A 17,042-nucleotide genomic window follows, 5' to 3' on the forward strand; every position below is an offset into this window, starting at 1 on the left:
ACTTGTTCCTCAGTCTCGCGAATCAAATTAACCCCGTGTATCTTTTTCTCACTGAGCTTGGTCCAGTATAACAGAGTATGGCATTTAAGACCATAGTGAGCCTCATACGGTACCATCTTTATGCTTGACTAAAAACTATTATTATACGCGTATTCGACTAACGGTAAATATTTCTCCCAATTACCTTCGAACTCTAGTATAAACATAGAAGCATACCTTCGAGAATCTAAATTACTCACTCAGACTGACCATCGGTTTCACGATGAAATGCAGTGCAAAAATGCAACTGTGTACTAAGAGCTTCCTGTAATTTTCTCCGAAATTGTGATGTAAACCGCAGATCTCTATCCGAAATAATAGAGACTGGCATGCCGTGTAATCTGACAATCTCAGAAACATATAGCTCAGCTAATCTGTCATGGGAGAAATCTGTACGTACCAGAATAAAATGGGCAGACTTCGTCAGCTAAATCTGTACATACCAGATAGTATCTTTCTTTTTCCAGAGATAGGGGTAACCCTGATACAAAATCCATGGTAACTCTATCCCATTTCCACTCTGGTATCATCACTGGGTATAACAGTCTTGAAGGTACCTGATGTTTGGCTTTAACTTGCTGACATATCAAAGATCTAGATACAAATTTAGAAATCCCACATTTCATTCCCGGCCACCAATACTTCTGTCCCAAATTGCTGTACATTTTATTTCTTCCCTGATGAATAGACAAGCTACCACAATGAGCTTCGTGTAAAATTTTCTGTATAATCTCTAGATTTTTCAGTACATAAATCTACCTCTGAATAGTAAATAATCTTCAGGTCCTATCTGAAATTCTGAATCAGAAGTTGACTCACACGATACCCATTTAGCTAACAACTCACTATCACATTTCTAAGCTTCACAAATCTGCTGTAAAAACATAGGTTTAGCTTCTAGCTCGGCTAAGATCAAGCCATCATCAGATAATGATAGTCGGGTATTCATTACTCACAGGGCAAACAAGGACTTTATACTCAAAGCATCAACAACTACGTTTGTGTTATTTTCCAAGTTTTATAGTGAACCAGAAGCTCGTTTGGGTTGGAAGCTTGTTAGAGCTATATCACACTATACATCGGCTCTTTTAGTACATTTGGTCGTTTAATTTTGGTTATAATGGCATGTATAGGTATTTTGGCTAATGTTGGCCTATATGTTTTGTTGTGAATAAGGTCATTTGATTTGGCTTGTGCATATTTTGGTATGTATATAAGTAGCCTTGTCATGGTTGATATGTGGCTTGTTTTGTGTTTGAATAATGAAAGGTAAAATGATAGTTAAATGCGTTTTGTGATATGATGAATTTGTGGTGAATTGGTACTTTAGTATGTATAAATTATATGGTGATTTGTGCTAGTTTATAATGGCATATTTGGTACCAAATGAGAAGTTTTGGTAAGTAAACTAAATGGCATGAATTGATGCAAATATGCTTAGTAGGTAGTTGATTATTTTGCCAAATTGAGTACATGGTTAGACATGTTTATATATTGTCATTTGAGATGCCTAAGAGCATATTGGTTGTATGTGGTTATACCATATGTATAAAGCTAGAATATGCATGATTTTGGTGCCCTGTTATGGCTTGTATATATATGCATTTTAGGCTGTAGGTATATGCCTTGTTGGGTGAGAAAAATGGCTTGTAAAGTGGTCTATTTTCATCCACACAGGTAGAGACACGAGCGTGTGTCTCAGCCATGTGTGACACATGGCCAAGTGACACGGCTGTGTGTCCCTGTAGCTTTCAAAGGGTTGCAAGTCAGGCTGTTACACAGCCTAGCACATGGCCTGGCACACGGACGTGTGAGGTTATTTCAAAGGGTACATAGCCTAGCACACGGGCGTGTGGCTTGGCCGTGTGACCCAAGTTAGTGAGTTACATGGGCACGGATACAAGCTAGGACACGACTTTGTGTCCCTACTTCGAATGCCCACACAGCCTTAGACACGAGCACGTCTCTTGGTCGTGTGAGTCATACGGCCGTGTGATCCCTACAGTGTTGAAAATTTTCAATATTTTTTGAAAAATTCTCTGAGTTTTTGATTTAGTCTCAACTTGTTTCTAATGTGTATTTGGGTCTCGAGGGCTCGTATAAGGGACAATATATATGATTTGGATTTGTTTAAATATGATTTGAAATGTTTATAATATGTGTTCGAATGATTTAAAAACTCTAATAATGCTTCGTAACCCTATTCTGGTGACGGATACAGATCAGAGGTGTTACAGTGTGACCCTATTTTTAATTTTTTCTACATTTTTTTTATTTTAGTTCAAATTAGTCCCTCATTATTTCTAAATTGAGTTTTAGGTTCTGTAAGCTCGATATAAGGCCCGTAGTTGTATAGATGCTATGAATGATGATTGATTTAGAACATTTGATATTTAAATTAATAATTAAATGGTTTTATGGTGTTATTGATTTGATATATGTCGTAACACTCTGCAACCCTAATCTGACAACAGAGACGGGTTAAGGGTGTTACAACCGCTACCACTACCGACACCGTTATGTTCAGTGGTGCCATCATAAGTGCAACACCCTCACGGTAGCTCGAGTCAGTTTAACTATTACTGATTTGACCTGGGCCTAATGACGACCTAACCGATCTAGTCCTACCATCGGTTGGGTCGTCGGCCCGATTTCACATAATAGGCCCGATTTGACCAGTTTTTGAGTCACAGTCTCAGTTTTGGGTTCGCAAGCCCAATTTCTGATCTTAGGTCTAAATTTCAAGTTCAATTACCCATTGGGCCAATTGTCTAACTTGAAATTTTAATTTCCAAAAATATCATATTAGTTTTTTTTAATTTGATTAATTTAATTTTACTTAATCAAAATTAATTTTCCCAAAAATCAATTACATATTCCACATTAAATTTTCAAGACAATTGTTTAATCAAGTTCTCGAATTGAACAATTCTCACAACTGTTTAATTGAATTCCACATCAAATAAATTGACTTAATTAAATTATTTCCAAATTTGTAGAATTTTCTTTTAATTGAAATGCAATTCGATCGAGCTTTTGTTGAGCTAGCAGAGGGACCAATCGAATATATACAATTAGGCTCTAGTAATTGAAATTATGTCCAAAAGCATCATTTTGATAATTCACAACTTATTTAGTCATGGAGTTAGTCTATAAGAAGTACCAAGAATGAAAACTCCTTATTGTATACTACTTATGAAAGCAATTCATCCAACTGTTTTGTCCAATGAAGTCTTCATCTGTGTGTTAGCCTTATATGATATCCTCGATTCCTTTGAGTTAAATTTTTTCACTCAATACATTATTATTTTATCCCATTGTCACCATTGTGTCTTCTTAATGATTAATATGATCACTGTCTGTCAACGAATGTTTGTGATAAATTGCCCGTTCGAGAACAACCAACCCGTGGCCACGTTCCATATTTATCAGTCCACACAATGTCAATGAAATGATATCGTTAACTCTTTAATTAAGCTATGAGTTCCATTATTGTTGGTAAACCCATGCCATACACAAGTCATGTACCCAACATACCGGCTATGGGTTTGATCATCTTTAGAGCATAAGCCTCCACTTATATTAAAGAACATGAGTTCAATATGCATGGTCAGTAACTAACTCAAGATTTAGGTAAATCACACCATAAATGTCACAAGTGAAATAATTAACAAATGGATTCATAATTAATTCATCTTGAGTCCAGTCTCAATATACCATTCTTCCAATGAATATATCTATGTCTCTACCCTTGAAGTCAATTGCTTTGATAGCCAATACTAGCCATCTCCCCAATTGGAATTGTAGATGACATAATAATCCTTCTAATTATTTGAATCAAATGTTCACTTTGATTCTTTTACGAGATTACGGACTTGTTTAGATTATCTACTGATGTAATCTTTCTCTCAATGTAAACGTTCTTACCACTTATCATCAGTTTGAACTTAGACAATCAATAAGCTAATATTTGCTTGTCACAATTTTTATATGTATGCAAAACATAAAAGACAGAAACACAAAACATAGAACAGTCAAATGTGAAATCAACTTTATTTATTTATTAATCTGTAACAACCCATTTTCAGTAAAATCGGAACAATAGTTTTGGGACCACAAATTCGATGAGTAAATTACTATTTTATTATTATTTTAATGTCTATGGGATGTTAATAAGGCCGTATTAAAATTTCGTTAAGAAATTTTAACTTTGCATGCTTAATTAAGTGAAAAGGACTAAATCGTAAAAATACAAAAGTAGAGTTCTATTAGTTAAAGGTGTCAAATAGCTACGAAATTCTAATCTATGGGACTTGAATGGTAATTATACCAATTGAGGTGATAATGGATATTTATGGAATTGGTTTTGTTGAAATTATGAATATTTTAAAGGAAAAATGGTAAATAAGTAATTAAAGTTAAAATAACTTAAACAAAATGCATCCATCTTCTTTATTTTACACCCCTAAATCAAATTAATCATTGGATACATAGCTAGGGTTTGACCAAGCTTAAATCTCTTGCATGTAAGTGATTTTGAACCCGTTTTTAATGATTTTTATGTTTTTAAAGTCGTTGTAGCTTAATCTAGCTAGCCCGAGGATCAATTTGCAAAACTGTTAAAGATTAAGGGTTTTACCATGAATAATATTGTGTGATTCTTGATGTTTAATGGTAGATTATGAGTCCTTCTTGATAAATAGACAAATTTTGTAAAGTGATTTTTGATGAAAATTGTATTTAGGGACTTATTTGTAAAAATGATAAAATTTCAAGTTAAATCTATGAAATGATTATTTGTGTGAGTTGATATAAGTACCTAGAGAAATCGGTTAGCTTGATAAAAGGATGAAAATGCTTAGATTTCAATTTATGAGCTTAAGGACTGAATTATGAAAAGTTAAAATATTATGGGTAAAATAGTAATTTTGCAAAAATATGAAATGTGGACTATATTGAATGCTTGAGATGTTAAATGAATTAAATTTGTCTATTTAGATCAAGATAGCCCACGTACGGATCTAGATCAGGAAAAAGCTAAAGCCTCGGATTAGTCAATCTTGTTTTACGCCTTAGTCGTCAAGGTAAGTGTATGTACGGATTATTATGTTTATGTTGTTTAATTATATGTTAATATATATTTAAAATGCTATTGCACAATGTATGTCCAAATTCATGTTATAACAGTTAATAAGTCCCAATTGAACCTTAGGAATTCGTAGGATACAAATGACATGTCATTAGGGATTTCATGTTTCGGGTGCTGGTCTTAAATGTCCTACTAATGGCTGAGGTCCTCCATTTTTTGTAGATACTCCACAGCTTGTGTGAGCACCATCGTGTAGCCTACATTCCAACCCACAGCTCATGTGAGCAGGCCCATTTCACAACTTGTGTGAGCAACAATGTAAAGGAAAGGTTATGGTTATATGTTTAAGTACACTTCATGTGAGCTTTCCCAAGTATCCGATGATATTCTAAGTGGTTCAGCAGGCAATGAAAATGATTGAAAATGTAAGTTTTCATATGGTAAGATGCTTATGTTCATGGAAAGGTTGAATGATACAAATGATATATGTTCATGGAAATGAATCACTATATGTTTACTTCAAGTGAATTATGTATGAATGTACTAACATGTGTTGATGATGGTGCTTAAGCTTGTACCAAGCTTGTGGTTGGATTATATTATGCATATACTTAATGTTATTTAGGTGAAATGGTAAGTTATGTTTCATGTTCTACGAGCTTACTAACCATTAAATGCTTACGTAGTTTTCTTTCCTATGTTTTATAGATAATTGGAAGCTCGGTTAGTTTGGAAGCTCGTCGAAAATCTATCACACTATCTAGCATAAATATCGATAGTTTTTGATGTTTTAGTCAAGGTTATAACGGCATCTATAGATGGACTTGTATTGGTATCTATATGAATGTTAGTTGATGATTTTGGCATGTATAAGTTGTTTGGTTTTGGTATCTTTTGATGCTTACCAAATTATATCATTTTGGGTACTTGTGATGTATGAATGGTATTGGCTCAAATGGTATGTTTGTGATGAAATGTTTATGGTCATATTTGTGGTATGATTTGTTATATGTTGAGCTATGTTTGATGATGGAAATGTGAACAAATGTACATGAATAGGTAAGCTTTGATGTTTGCTTGTGAGGTGCCTTGAAATGGCATATTGGTTGATTGATTTAAAGTTATTGAAATGGTCATTATATGCATGTTTTGGTAAGGTTTGAAGTCTTGCTTATGTGCACAAAAAGGCCTATAAATGTATGCATGAGTTGGTGTAGGAAATGGCTTGTTTTTGGCCAAATTCATGTCCACGCGGCCTGAGACACGAGAGTTTAACTCAGCTGTGTGGTGACACGGCTGTGTGACCCCTGTATGTTTTATTGCATGCAAGTTAGGAAATTACATGGCCTAGCACACGCCTGGCACATGGGTGTGCGGGGCTATTTTGAGAGTTACACGGCCTGGACCATTGGCGTGCGGGGCTATTTCGAGAGTTACACGGCCTGACACATGGGCGTGTGACCCTACTCAAAGAGTTACACGGGTGAGGACATGAGCTAGGATGTAGCCATGTGTCCCTATTTCAATTGTTGCACAGCCTGAAACATAGGTGTATGTCTCAGTCGTGTGAGGCACACGGGCTGGCCATACGGTCGTGTGACCCCTGTAGTAAAATTTTTTCTAACTTTTTCTTAAACATTCCAAATGTTTCCAATTTAGTCCTAAATTGTTTCTAATGTATTTCTAGGGCCTTGAGGGCTCGATTTAGTGACAATATGTATGTGAATGAATGATTTATATTGTGTTTTCAATAATGTATAAATTGTACGTTTTAATGTTTCATTTGAAAGGTAATACTCCGAAACCCTAATTCGATGACGGATACGGGTTAGGGGTGTTACATCATCATTCAAATACATAGAAAATTGTTACATGTTTACTACAATATGAGCACATTTCCTAACATTTTTGGCCCAGGACATCAAATAGTGGCAGTTGAAATAGAATGCACTAACTGAATGTCGTGCTCGAGTGTTGAAGTTCGGGTTACCAAGATAGCCTGACTGATGGATGGAATGGGTGTTGAAGTTGACACCGGTACTTGAAAACAAAGAATGTCTTCCCATTGATGATTCCAGGACACCGTAATAGGAGCTTTGTAACAAAGTACTAAACCCACTACACAACCATCTCTTAGGACTTTCTGCTTCTTGTAACATTCCCGCATGACCTGAAACATTGATCGAAGATGGACCAACTCTATGGAGATCAACAAACTTAACATATAACTCAAGTATAACATTTCCACTTAAGCAATGTGAACCCAACACCGCCTCTAGCTCGCAATGTGAACCCAACACTGCCTCTAGCTCTAGCTCTCCTTTCACATCAAAGAGCTCATACTTGATAGGGTCTACTGAGGCCAGATATCTACATTTCAAGCTCGAAATTCTTCTCCGGCTTGAACCCCCACTTTCCTCCTAATTCTTGTTCATAGCTCATGGAATTGCATGCTTCGACTGAAAGCCAACTCTATTAATTGTGATGATGCAAATATGAACCAGACGTCTGTATTGCAAATTTGCCCATCGCAATAAATTATGACTTTAACTCGTCAACACATCTCCTCTCTTACAATAATTGGGTTCGCAATTTAAAAAATCTTTAATATTTGGAAAAAAATAGTGCTAATTATCCAAAATGGAGAAGAAAGAAACACACTTGAGATGGTTATTTAAAGAAATGGGAGGCGGAACTCGAAATGTAACTATTCAACAAACACAATTTGATGGTGTCCCAATATAGAACACTTCGATGGGAATGTTGAGCAGTTTAATATCAAAAAAAAAAGGAGGGAGAGAGGGATACGTCAAAAACGCTTCTTCTGACACGTGTTTTCATCAAATAATAATGTAGATATCAATTGAAGACAAGTCATGCTTTAAAACTTACCCAGGATTCCCGGGAACAAGGCATCTACACAGCCTTTGGACAAATGGAGGAGAGAAAGCGCACTTAGATGGATGCATTTTTTGATAATTTTGAAGAAAATCTATTCAGCTGGGTGTACTTTCCTTGTCATGTTAGCAGAAAACTCGTTTAGCTGGGCGTGCTTTCTCTGCTCCATTTGTCCAAAACCTGGGCAGATGCCCTACGCCCTAGAATCTCAAGTAAGATTTCAAACACAACTGATATCTACATTATTATTCAATGAAAACGTGTGTCAGAAGACACATTTTTAATGTATCCTTCCCTCACCCTTTGGTTTTTTTTCCTTTCAACATCAACTCCCAGCCTATAAAAAGGGGGCTCTCTCTCTATTCCATCATCTCTCCCAACCACCATCCCTCTCCTTTAAAAATTTCTCTCTCGGTTTTTTTCCCACTTAAGTGTTCAAATTTCTTGTCAAAAATATTTATTTCTCTTTGAGGTAAAGAGTGTGCTAGTTTTAAGGTATTTTAAGTCGCCGATGATGTGATAGCACTCTTAGACACACACATTTCATGTGTCGTGCCGAGATGAAACTATTACCTTAGAAACCCATCATATGGAAGTTAGGTTTCAGGGTGACGATGGTTTATACGATCATGGGTCGAAGTGTAGGTAAAGGTTTCGGTAGACGTTTGTTATGCGGTCACTGATTAAAGTTTAACTTAGGGGCCAATTGACGATTGTAATGCGATAACGAGTTCATGTTTTTTGGATACCCGAAGATGATGCCTTACAAATACCATACATAAGTTTGAGAGCATAATCATAGGGAAAAAGTTAAGGGCTTCTCGATATAATCAACTTATTATTTTTCCCCATCTCCACCAAATGTAGTGTCCTTAACCTCCGTTTTATCCGAAATTAAAGATTGAGTTCGAGGCAAACTCTCAGGGGGGATCAACTATGACGGTGGAGTAAAGGTAAATCTCCTTTTGGGGTGACAACGATTGTTGCTATTAAACGACTCACTAATAACTACAACCGTTGTCGCACCGAATCGAGTTTTACCTTTACTCCATCGAAACATCCACTTTCTCTTGATAGTCCTCTTGCATCTAACTCGGTCCCGAGATTCAAATAAGAAGGAAGGTTAAAAATACTACCATCAGTGAAGATGGAGAAAAAAATTACGTTGATTACACTGGAAGTCCCTTTCATTTTTCCCTATGATTATGACCTCAATCATATGTATGGTGTTTATAAGCCACCACGTCCAAGTATCCAAAAAGCTTGAACTCATGGCCGCAAACAATTGTCAACTGGCCCCAAGTTATACTCCAACCTGTTCATATAAAGCACCATCACCTCGGAACCCGACTTCCATAGGATGAGCTTCTAAGGTAATTGTCCTATCCCGACAGGACATAGGAAATGTGAGTGTCTCCAAGTGTTATCGCATCTGTGGCAACTCAAATTTAAATTTAAGCTTTCACAGTGTCTACCTAAAATCTCAAAACAGTAGAAAAATCTAAACCATAACAAGCCCTAAACCCATGAAACCCCTTAAAACCTAAAAAATAAACCGTACAAACCCAAAACCCCAACATACCAAAAACCGTAAAATCCCTAAAACCTTAAAACACATAAATCATAAAACTCAAAATCCCAAACCTTAAAAATACGCAAACATTAGAAACCCTAACTTTAAATAACCTAACCCTAAAAAATCCTAAAAATGGCTAAAGAGAGAAAGGAAAGTGCGTCTAGTTGGACGTACTTGCTTGCCAACTAAGAGGCAAGAGCGTCTAGCTAGGCATGCTTTCTTGCTAGTTGGATGCATTCTCACATCGACCTATTTCTTAATTTTTTTTATAAAAAAGCCTATTTTAAAAAGTATTTTTTTAGCATTTTGGCTAAATTAGTCGTGTATAAAGCCCTTAAACCTTTTTAAAAAAAAAAGGCAATTGAGCTCCGTTTCTTTTTACACTCAATTAGATATATTAACTACTTAAATTCATCAAAAAGGTTCTTTGATCGTTAAAGTTAATCGGTCCTTGTTTTTTTCCCTTTTCTTGAGTTAACCTTGCTACATGTCACACTGTGGTTATGACATGTGGCGAAAAAATGATAAAAATATTTAAATAATAAAATATAAATAAAATTATTAAACTTATAAAAATTATTTGGAAAATTTATAAAAATATTTAAAATAGAAAAATATTAAAAATTATTAAAAATATTAACATTTATAAAAACATATAGAAAACTTCTAAAAAATTCTTAAATTTTATTATAAAATTATCATAAAATATAAAAATGTAGAAAAATATTTAAAATTTATAAGAAATAAAATTTATTAAAAATATAGAAAACTTTTGACTATGATTAAAAATATATCAACTGATCCCAAAAGCTTTGACTACATCTTTTTAAGAATTGACATCAATTTGCTCAACAACTAGAGTTTGTTGCTTCAAGACATTGAGAGCTTTTTCTGCTACTCTTTGTCACAGATTTGGAAGGTAAAAAGCCATTTTGTTTTCAACTAGATAGCCATGAGATCTCCTTAAAGTCTGACAATTCCAAATGATAAGAGGGAAAAAGAAACAAAAGGAGATTAAATGGCTTTTTTATAAAACTAACCCAAAAAATTTAATTAATTACATAAATGATCTATTGTTTTGATAAAATACGTAAATAATTTAAAATCTGCAATAAAAGTTGGTGGAGTCAAAGTGTTTGGGCCACCAACAGGCCATGTCAACATTAGGAATAAAAAAATCAATTTTTTGATGGAGCCATGTAGAATGGCGTCACTGTATAAATATTAGGGAAATACTGCGCTTTTTGAAAACAATTGGGAGCTTTAAATTATTTGGAATCTGGTGGTGCCAAATTATTTGGCTCCACCAGAAAAAATAAAATTTATTTAGAGTGCCCCATTGTTTTCAAAAAGCGCAGTATTTTCCTAATATTTATACAGGTGATGTCATTCTACATGGCTTCACTAAAAAAATAATTTTTTTATCCCTAATATTGATGTGACATGTTGGTGGTGCCAAACACGTTGGCTCCACTAGCTTTTACTGTAGATTTTAAGTTATTTATATATTTTATCAAAGAATAAGTTATTTATATAATTAATTAATTTTTTAATTAGTTTTATAAAAAAATCCGAGATTAAATCCATAGATCAATAGCACAAAAAGAACTGTACTTTTACAAACCCAAATTTGAATGCTTAAGATTTTTTCCCCAATAAACCCTAGGTGAATTTCTCGTACCACTTGTTTCTTCTTTTTCAAATTTACCGCTTTGGGTTTACAAATTTCTTTTAATTAAAACGTGGGATAAGAAATTTATAAAATTAATTAAGAAACCAAAAGTAAAAACAAAGGCGGCCAAAGCCTTTCTTTTCCAATACATTCATCGTTTTCTTTTTTACTAATTTGATTTTCTTATTGTTAAAAGTTTTAATTAAAATTAAATTAATCAAAAAAATAAAATTCGTTAACATGGATCTATATAATTTTGAACCAAAAAAAAAAAACAAACTTTCTATTATAGGCAGTAGAGGACAACTTCCATCAATACAACAAAAGTTTTAGTCTCAACATTTGTAGAGTATTATGTCACGTTAACGATTGATTCTGTCATAATTCAAGTATGACATATTTGAAGTGATTGCAAGCACTTAATACGATAAAAAAATTAGCCTAGGATGATCCAAAACGGTTGGCAAAAATTGACAAAAGAACTGAGTAACCACCAAACTGGAGAGGACGGAGACAAAACCATCTTTAAAATCACTTGCAAAAGTAAGATTACATGCATAAGTAGAACTAAAAAATGCACTACAAGAGCAATTTTTTTTTCAAAAAGTGAATACTTAGTAAATAATAGAAAAAAATAAAAAAAATATAAAACTTAACAACACGGTTTTAAACTAAATAAATTATTATTTTAAAATAGTTTCACAATAAAAATAAATTAAAAACCTATTAAAACCCCCACTCTCTAATTTTATAAGTTTCGAAATTAATTACTCTTCCCTCTAACCATGCAAAATCTCTCTAGCCATTAACGAAATTAACTATCATAATGCCAATCGAGCTTCTCCATTGCAATCTCTCAAACAGCTATCCTCTTATTACAAAATCAATAGTTTTCTTTTTCTTTTTTTCAGTTATTCAATTCAATAACAAATTCGACAAAAAACTTCAAACATTTTCACTTTTCCAATAATTGAAAAATCAGGAAAAAGATAAGAAAAGAAAAGAAAAAACATATCATACCACCTCCATCACAGGTTTTAATCGGTGAACAACCGTCAGGCCTATTCCATTTTATTATCAAAAAAATTAAATGGGAGTAGCGAAATAGCCAAGTGGCAATTGCTGCAAGTAGGGGAGTAAAGCACGATTCAACTGAAAAAGTAAAAAAAATTCGAATTTTGAGCTAAACGAATCGAATTATTCGAGTCAACATATTTTTTTTTCGAATTTTAGATTTCGAATTTAAATCGAGTTTAATTTTCTAATTCAAATAACTCAAATAATTCGAATAAATCGAATATCAAATTATAATATTTTATATTCTTACACCAAACCTTTTTACTTTCCCTCCAATACTTTTAGTCCCTCTCACTTCCCCTAAACTTTCTCTTCTCCCATTCCCCCTTTTTTTACTATTTCCCCATTTACTTTTCTTCAAACTTTTACTCTTCAAAACTTTTATTTCACCTCTAAACTTTTATCTTTTACCCTTTACCCCAAATAAAAATCATCAAAAAATCTCCAAACTTAAATAGTAATAATTTGATTTATATCTACTAATTATATTATTAAATTAAATTTTACATTTTGTAATATTTATATTATTGAATTGTTTAATCATATTAAATCTTTAGAAATTTATGTTAAAATTAAATTATTGATAATGCTATAAAATATTCGTGTTAAAATTTTATGTTTGTATCAATTTCACATTTTATCTCTAAGATAATTTTTATTAAAAAATCACATTTTTATATTTAATATATTTTTAATTTTAAAATACATAGTGGCAAAAATCAAAAGATAATTGAAGCAATTAAGTAAACAAAGAAGTTAACCCAGATATAAAGGCCTAATAAATAAATTATTAGGAGATGAAAGTAAATAACAAAATTGATTACGGTGGGTGACACTGGTTATAAGGATCCAAAGTCATTTTTAAAAATTTAATTCAAACAAATATATTTGATTCGAATTCCATCTCACTCTATTCGATTTGAGAAAACTTTAAATCGAGTTAGGATGATAAAATATAATTTGTTAACTCGATTAACTCGAATTTTTTTCATCCAATTCAGTTCGATTCAATGAAACACTCACCTCTAACTACAAGATAAGGACCAATTTCACTCTTCACCTTTATTTTTCCAATTAAATTTATCAAATTTGAAATTTTCTATAAAAAGAAACAGAATTTATCTAGTCATTTCAAGTGATTAATAAAATCAATTTGCTATAATCCAACACTTTTGTAATTGTTTTTTATCTATAGTTTTCATTAACTCGAGAAGAAAACGCATATAAACGTACTTTATTCTATAACCTTTTGTTGTTATAATAATAAAAATATCAAAATTTTATAATTATAAAAATTACTAATTATATAATTTATGAAAAGAAAATGCATGTGCATACATTTATGTCTCCCACCCAAGCGGCTCATATACGTATTAACTGCTTCTTAATTTCACATTTATTATTATAGATACACTTCCCCTGACAACAACCACCTAACTTTGGAGCTCATAGATACATATCCCCCTAACAATGTAAAATATCAAGCACCTAACCTTGAAAGACAAGTGCCATTTATTTCTATGTGATTATGGTGTCATGAATTAGTACATCTTAAATTCTAATAAATACGCAAGGACAAAAGAAATTTTAGGGATGAAATTAAATTATAACTTTTACGATATTAAAAATATAATTTTATCATTTTAAATTTTAAAGAATTATATTAACTTTTTATATTTTTAAAGAAATAAAATATAATTTTATCTTTATTAATTTAATATTTTAAAAATTTTAAAAAACTTAAAATGGAAAATTTTCCTAGTTGCCAGGCCCTTGTTTCGCCCCTGTAAATACGATGCAATTAGATTTGTCTATAGGCTTGCCCGCTCGCCCCACCTTGGGTTGATTTCAGAGATAGACTTTTTTGTTCTTGGCTTAGTTAATTATAAAAATATGGAAAACTATATTAAATAATGTATTTTATTATGTTTATCAACTTTTTGGATGGATCAGGTTGGACCGCTAGATGCAACTAGAAACTTATTGGATGCTGCAGATGAAAGCAGTTACGAGTGTTATAAAGTGTGAAGTTTCATCTCTCGGGTTCTCCTTCAATTTATATATAAACACCTGTAGAGTGAAGACATTCGTGACTCTTAAAAGAAATTAACCATGGCAAAGAGTGATGCCGAAGTGAAAGTTTTGGGCACATGGGCGAGTCCATTCGTGATGAGGGTAAGGATTGCCCTGAACATCAAGTCTGTGGCCTATGAATTTCTTCAGGAGAGGTTATGGGAAGGCAAAAGCGAGCTTCTCCTCAAATCAAACCCAGTTCACAGAAAGGTCCCTGTCCTCATTCATGGTGATGACACCATCTGTGAGTCTCTCATTATTGTCCAATACATCGATGAGGTTTGGCCTTCTGCTCCCATTCTTCCTTCTGATCCCCATGAACGTGCCACCGCTCGTTTTTGGGCTGCTTATCTTGACGACAAGGTATATGCATTTGTGCTTTATTCATATAAAAAGAAGTTATTTTTTATGTGATAATTTTTGCTGTGCAATGTAGTGGTTCCCTTCCTTGAGAGCTATTGGTATGGCTGAAGGAGAGGATGCAAGGAAAGCAGCCATAGGGCAAGTGGAGGAAGGGCTGATGCTGTTAGAGGAGGCATTTGGCAAATGCAGCCAAGGGCAGGCATTCTTTGGGAAGGATCAAATCGGATATCTTGACATAACATTTGGGTGCTTTTTGGGGTGGCTAAGAGTGACAGAGAAGATGAGTGGGATCAAGCTGCTTAATGAAATCAACACTCCTGCTCTGCTTAAATGGGCTAACAGATTCTGCAATGATGCCGCCGTGAAAGATGTCATGCCTGAGACCGAAAAGCTTGCGGAGTTTGGAAAGATGCTTAGGGGCAGAGTGAGAGCCACTCCCACATCTTGAATTGCCAAAGGGAGCCATATTTCTTGGCTCTTGACCATATTTTACATGCAATTGTCTCCTTTCCGGTTTTTCTAAATAAAAGTATGGCATTTTTACCCCAATAATACAAAATAATAATAACAATAACTCAAGCGATATACCCATGAGATTAGTTATCAAAATGGTACGTTTGTTATAGTGTTCTGCCAATACGCCTAACCAATTAGCGGCACTAAACTGAACTCTGATGATCTAAAATATTAGACTTGATATGTAAATTCCCCATTTTAATTGAAAAGCTATAAGGGTGTGGCCTATAAGTGTGGCGGCATCAAACTTTAAATAGGATAAATTACTTCACAAATCATTCTTGTTTATTATTTCTTTTTATTTCCCTTCAACACTAAAAATAGAGAGGTCGCTTACCAATTAGTCCAAAAAGTTTTTTCTACCAAAATGTATTCCAACTAGGAATAAATTTTATTTATTTTTCAAAAATAAAATTTTTGTTCAAATAAATTTTGTTGTAAAATCATTTTTGAAAATTTATTCCAACTGGAATAAAATAATTTGAAAAAAATTATTTTTGAAAATATAAATAAAATTTATTTCAGTTGGAATTGGATTTTTTACTAAAATACTATTTGGTAAAATTTTTTTTTGCACTAATTGGTGAGAGGCCTCTCTATTTTTTGTGTTGAAGGGGAATAAAAGAAAATAATAAATAATGAGGGTTTATGAATCAATTTACCCTATTTAAAGTTTGGTGCCGCCACACTGTCAAGTGGCACCCTAAAAGTTTTTTTTCAATAGCCAATCAAAATAGGAAATTTATATATTAGGTCCTTGAATATTTTAGGTCATCACATTTGAGTCTAGTGTTGCCAATTTGTCAAGCCACACTGGAAGAACACTGTATCAAAGATACCATTTTGATAAATAATCTCATGGACATACCATTTGAGTTATTAATTTGTTTTTGTAGTATTGGTGTAAAAAAGCCTACAAGTATGCAAGTTAGCTTTAGCAATTTGAACAGAAAATGCCCAAACATTTTTGCTTGGATTAATGTCATTAATCACCATTTAAGTTTATCAAATTTTCCAATGTGTTATTTATTTGTACGATAAAATCTATCTCGTATTAAATAGTAGCTATAATGTGGCTTTCACCAATCAAGGGCTTTTTTACCCTGATAATACAAAAAATTAGTTAAATATCAAAATAGTATTCCCATGGCATTATTGACCAAAATGGGATGAAATGAATAGTGTCGAGGGGTGGTGCTCGAAAGAGTGTCTGAACCACCATATTTTCCCCCACCATCAGCCACCCATCATTAGGCCATCTGTAACACCCGTTTTTGGTGAGTTCTAGAATTGGCAGGTAAACCAAGTAGTACTTTGAATGGCGTAGTGTTGTCCGCCCAACTGACACTCTTGGCATGTAAAAGTGGGCGCGTAGCAGGTATTGGATTATTGTGAGAAATTGTCTTAGAAATGAAGAATTGTTAAGGAAATGAGCTTGATAATATATTATGGAATTTCAGGTAATCAGATTATCTCTGAAGAGTGTGGTACACCAAGTTTGGTTTGTTATGGTGTTGGTTGCATTCTAATGAGGTGGTTAAGAATGAATGATGGATCTGCTCTCTATATATAAAATGTTAGATTTTTTGCACGTTTGTTTACAGTTGTAAACCACCTATACGTCAGATTGAACAAAATTATGACGCGTGCAAAGTGTCTGTAGGGACAAATGTTGTATATTTAGGTAATCATGATTAAGAAAAATGGGTGTTTTTCCTCTTCATTCTTTAAGAATTATT

General features: G+C 33.4%; 1 protein-coding gene across 1 annotated transcript; it reads left to right on the plus strand.

Annotated features, from left to right (window-relative positions):
• Positions 1 to 14,392: 14,392 nt before the first annotated feature.
• LOC105804293 (glutathione S-transferase U17-like) lies at positions 14,393 to 16,313 on the plus strand. Its single transcript, XM_052624093.1, has 2 exons — positions 14,393 to 14,787; positions 14,861 to 16,313. Exons 1-2 carry the CDS (start codon positions 14,464 to 14,466, stop codon positions 15,233 to 15,235), a joined length of 699 nt encoding a protein of 232 aa, XP_052480053.1. The 5' UTR covers positions 14,393 to 14,463; the 3' UTR covers positions 15,236 to 16,313.
• Positions 16,314 to 17,042: the final 729 nt, after the last annotated feature.

The sequence above is a fragment of the Gossypium raimondii genome, chromosome 11 (genome assembly GCF_025698545.1).
Source record: "Gossypium raimondii isolate GPD5lz chromosome 11, ASM2569854v1, whole genome shotgun sequence".
NCBI lineage: Eukaryota > Viridiplantae > Streptophyta > Magnoliopsida > Malvales > Malvaceae > Gossypium > Gossypium raimondii.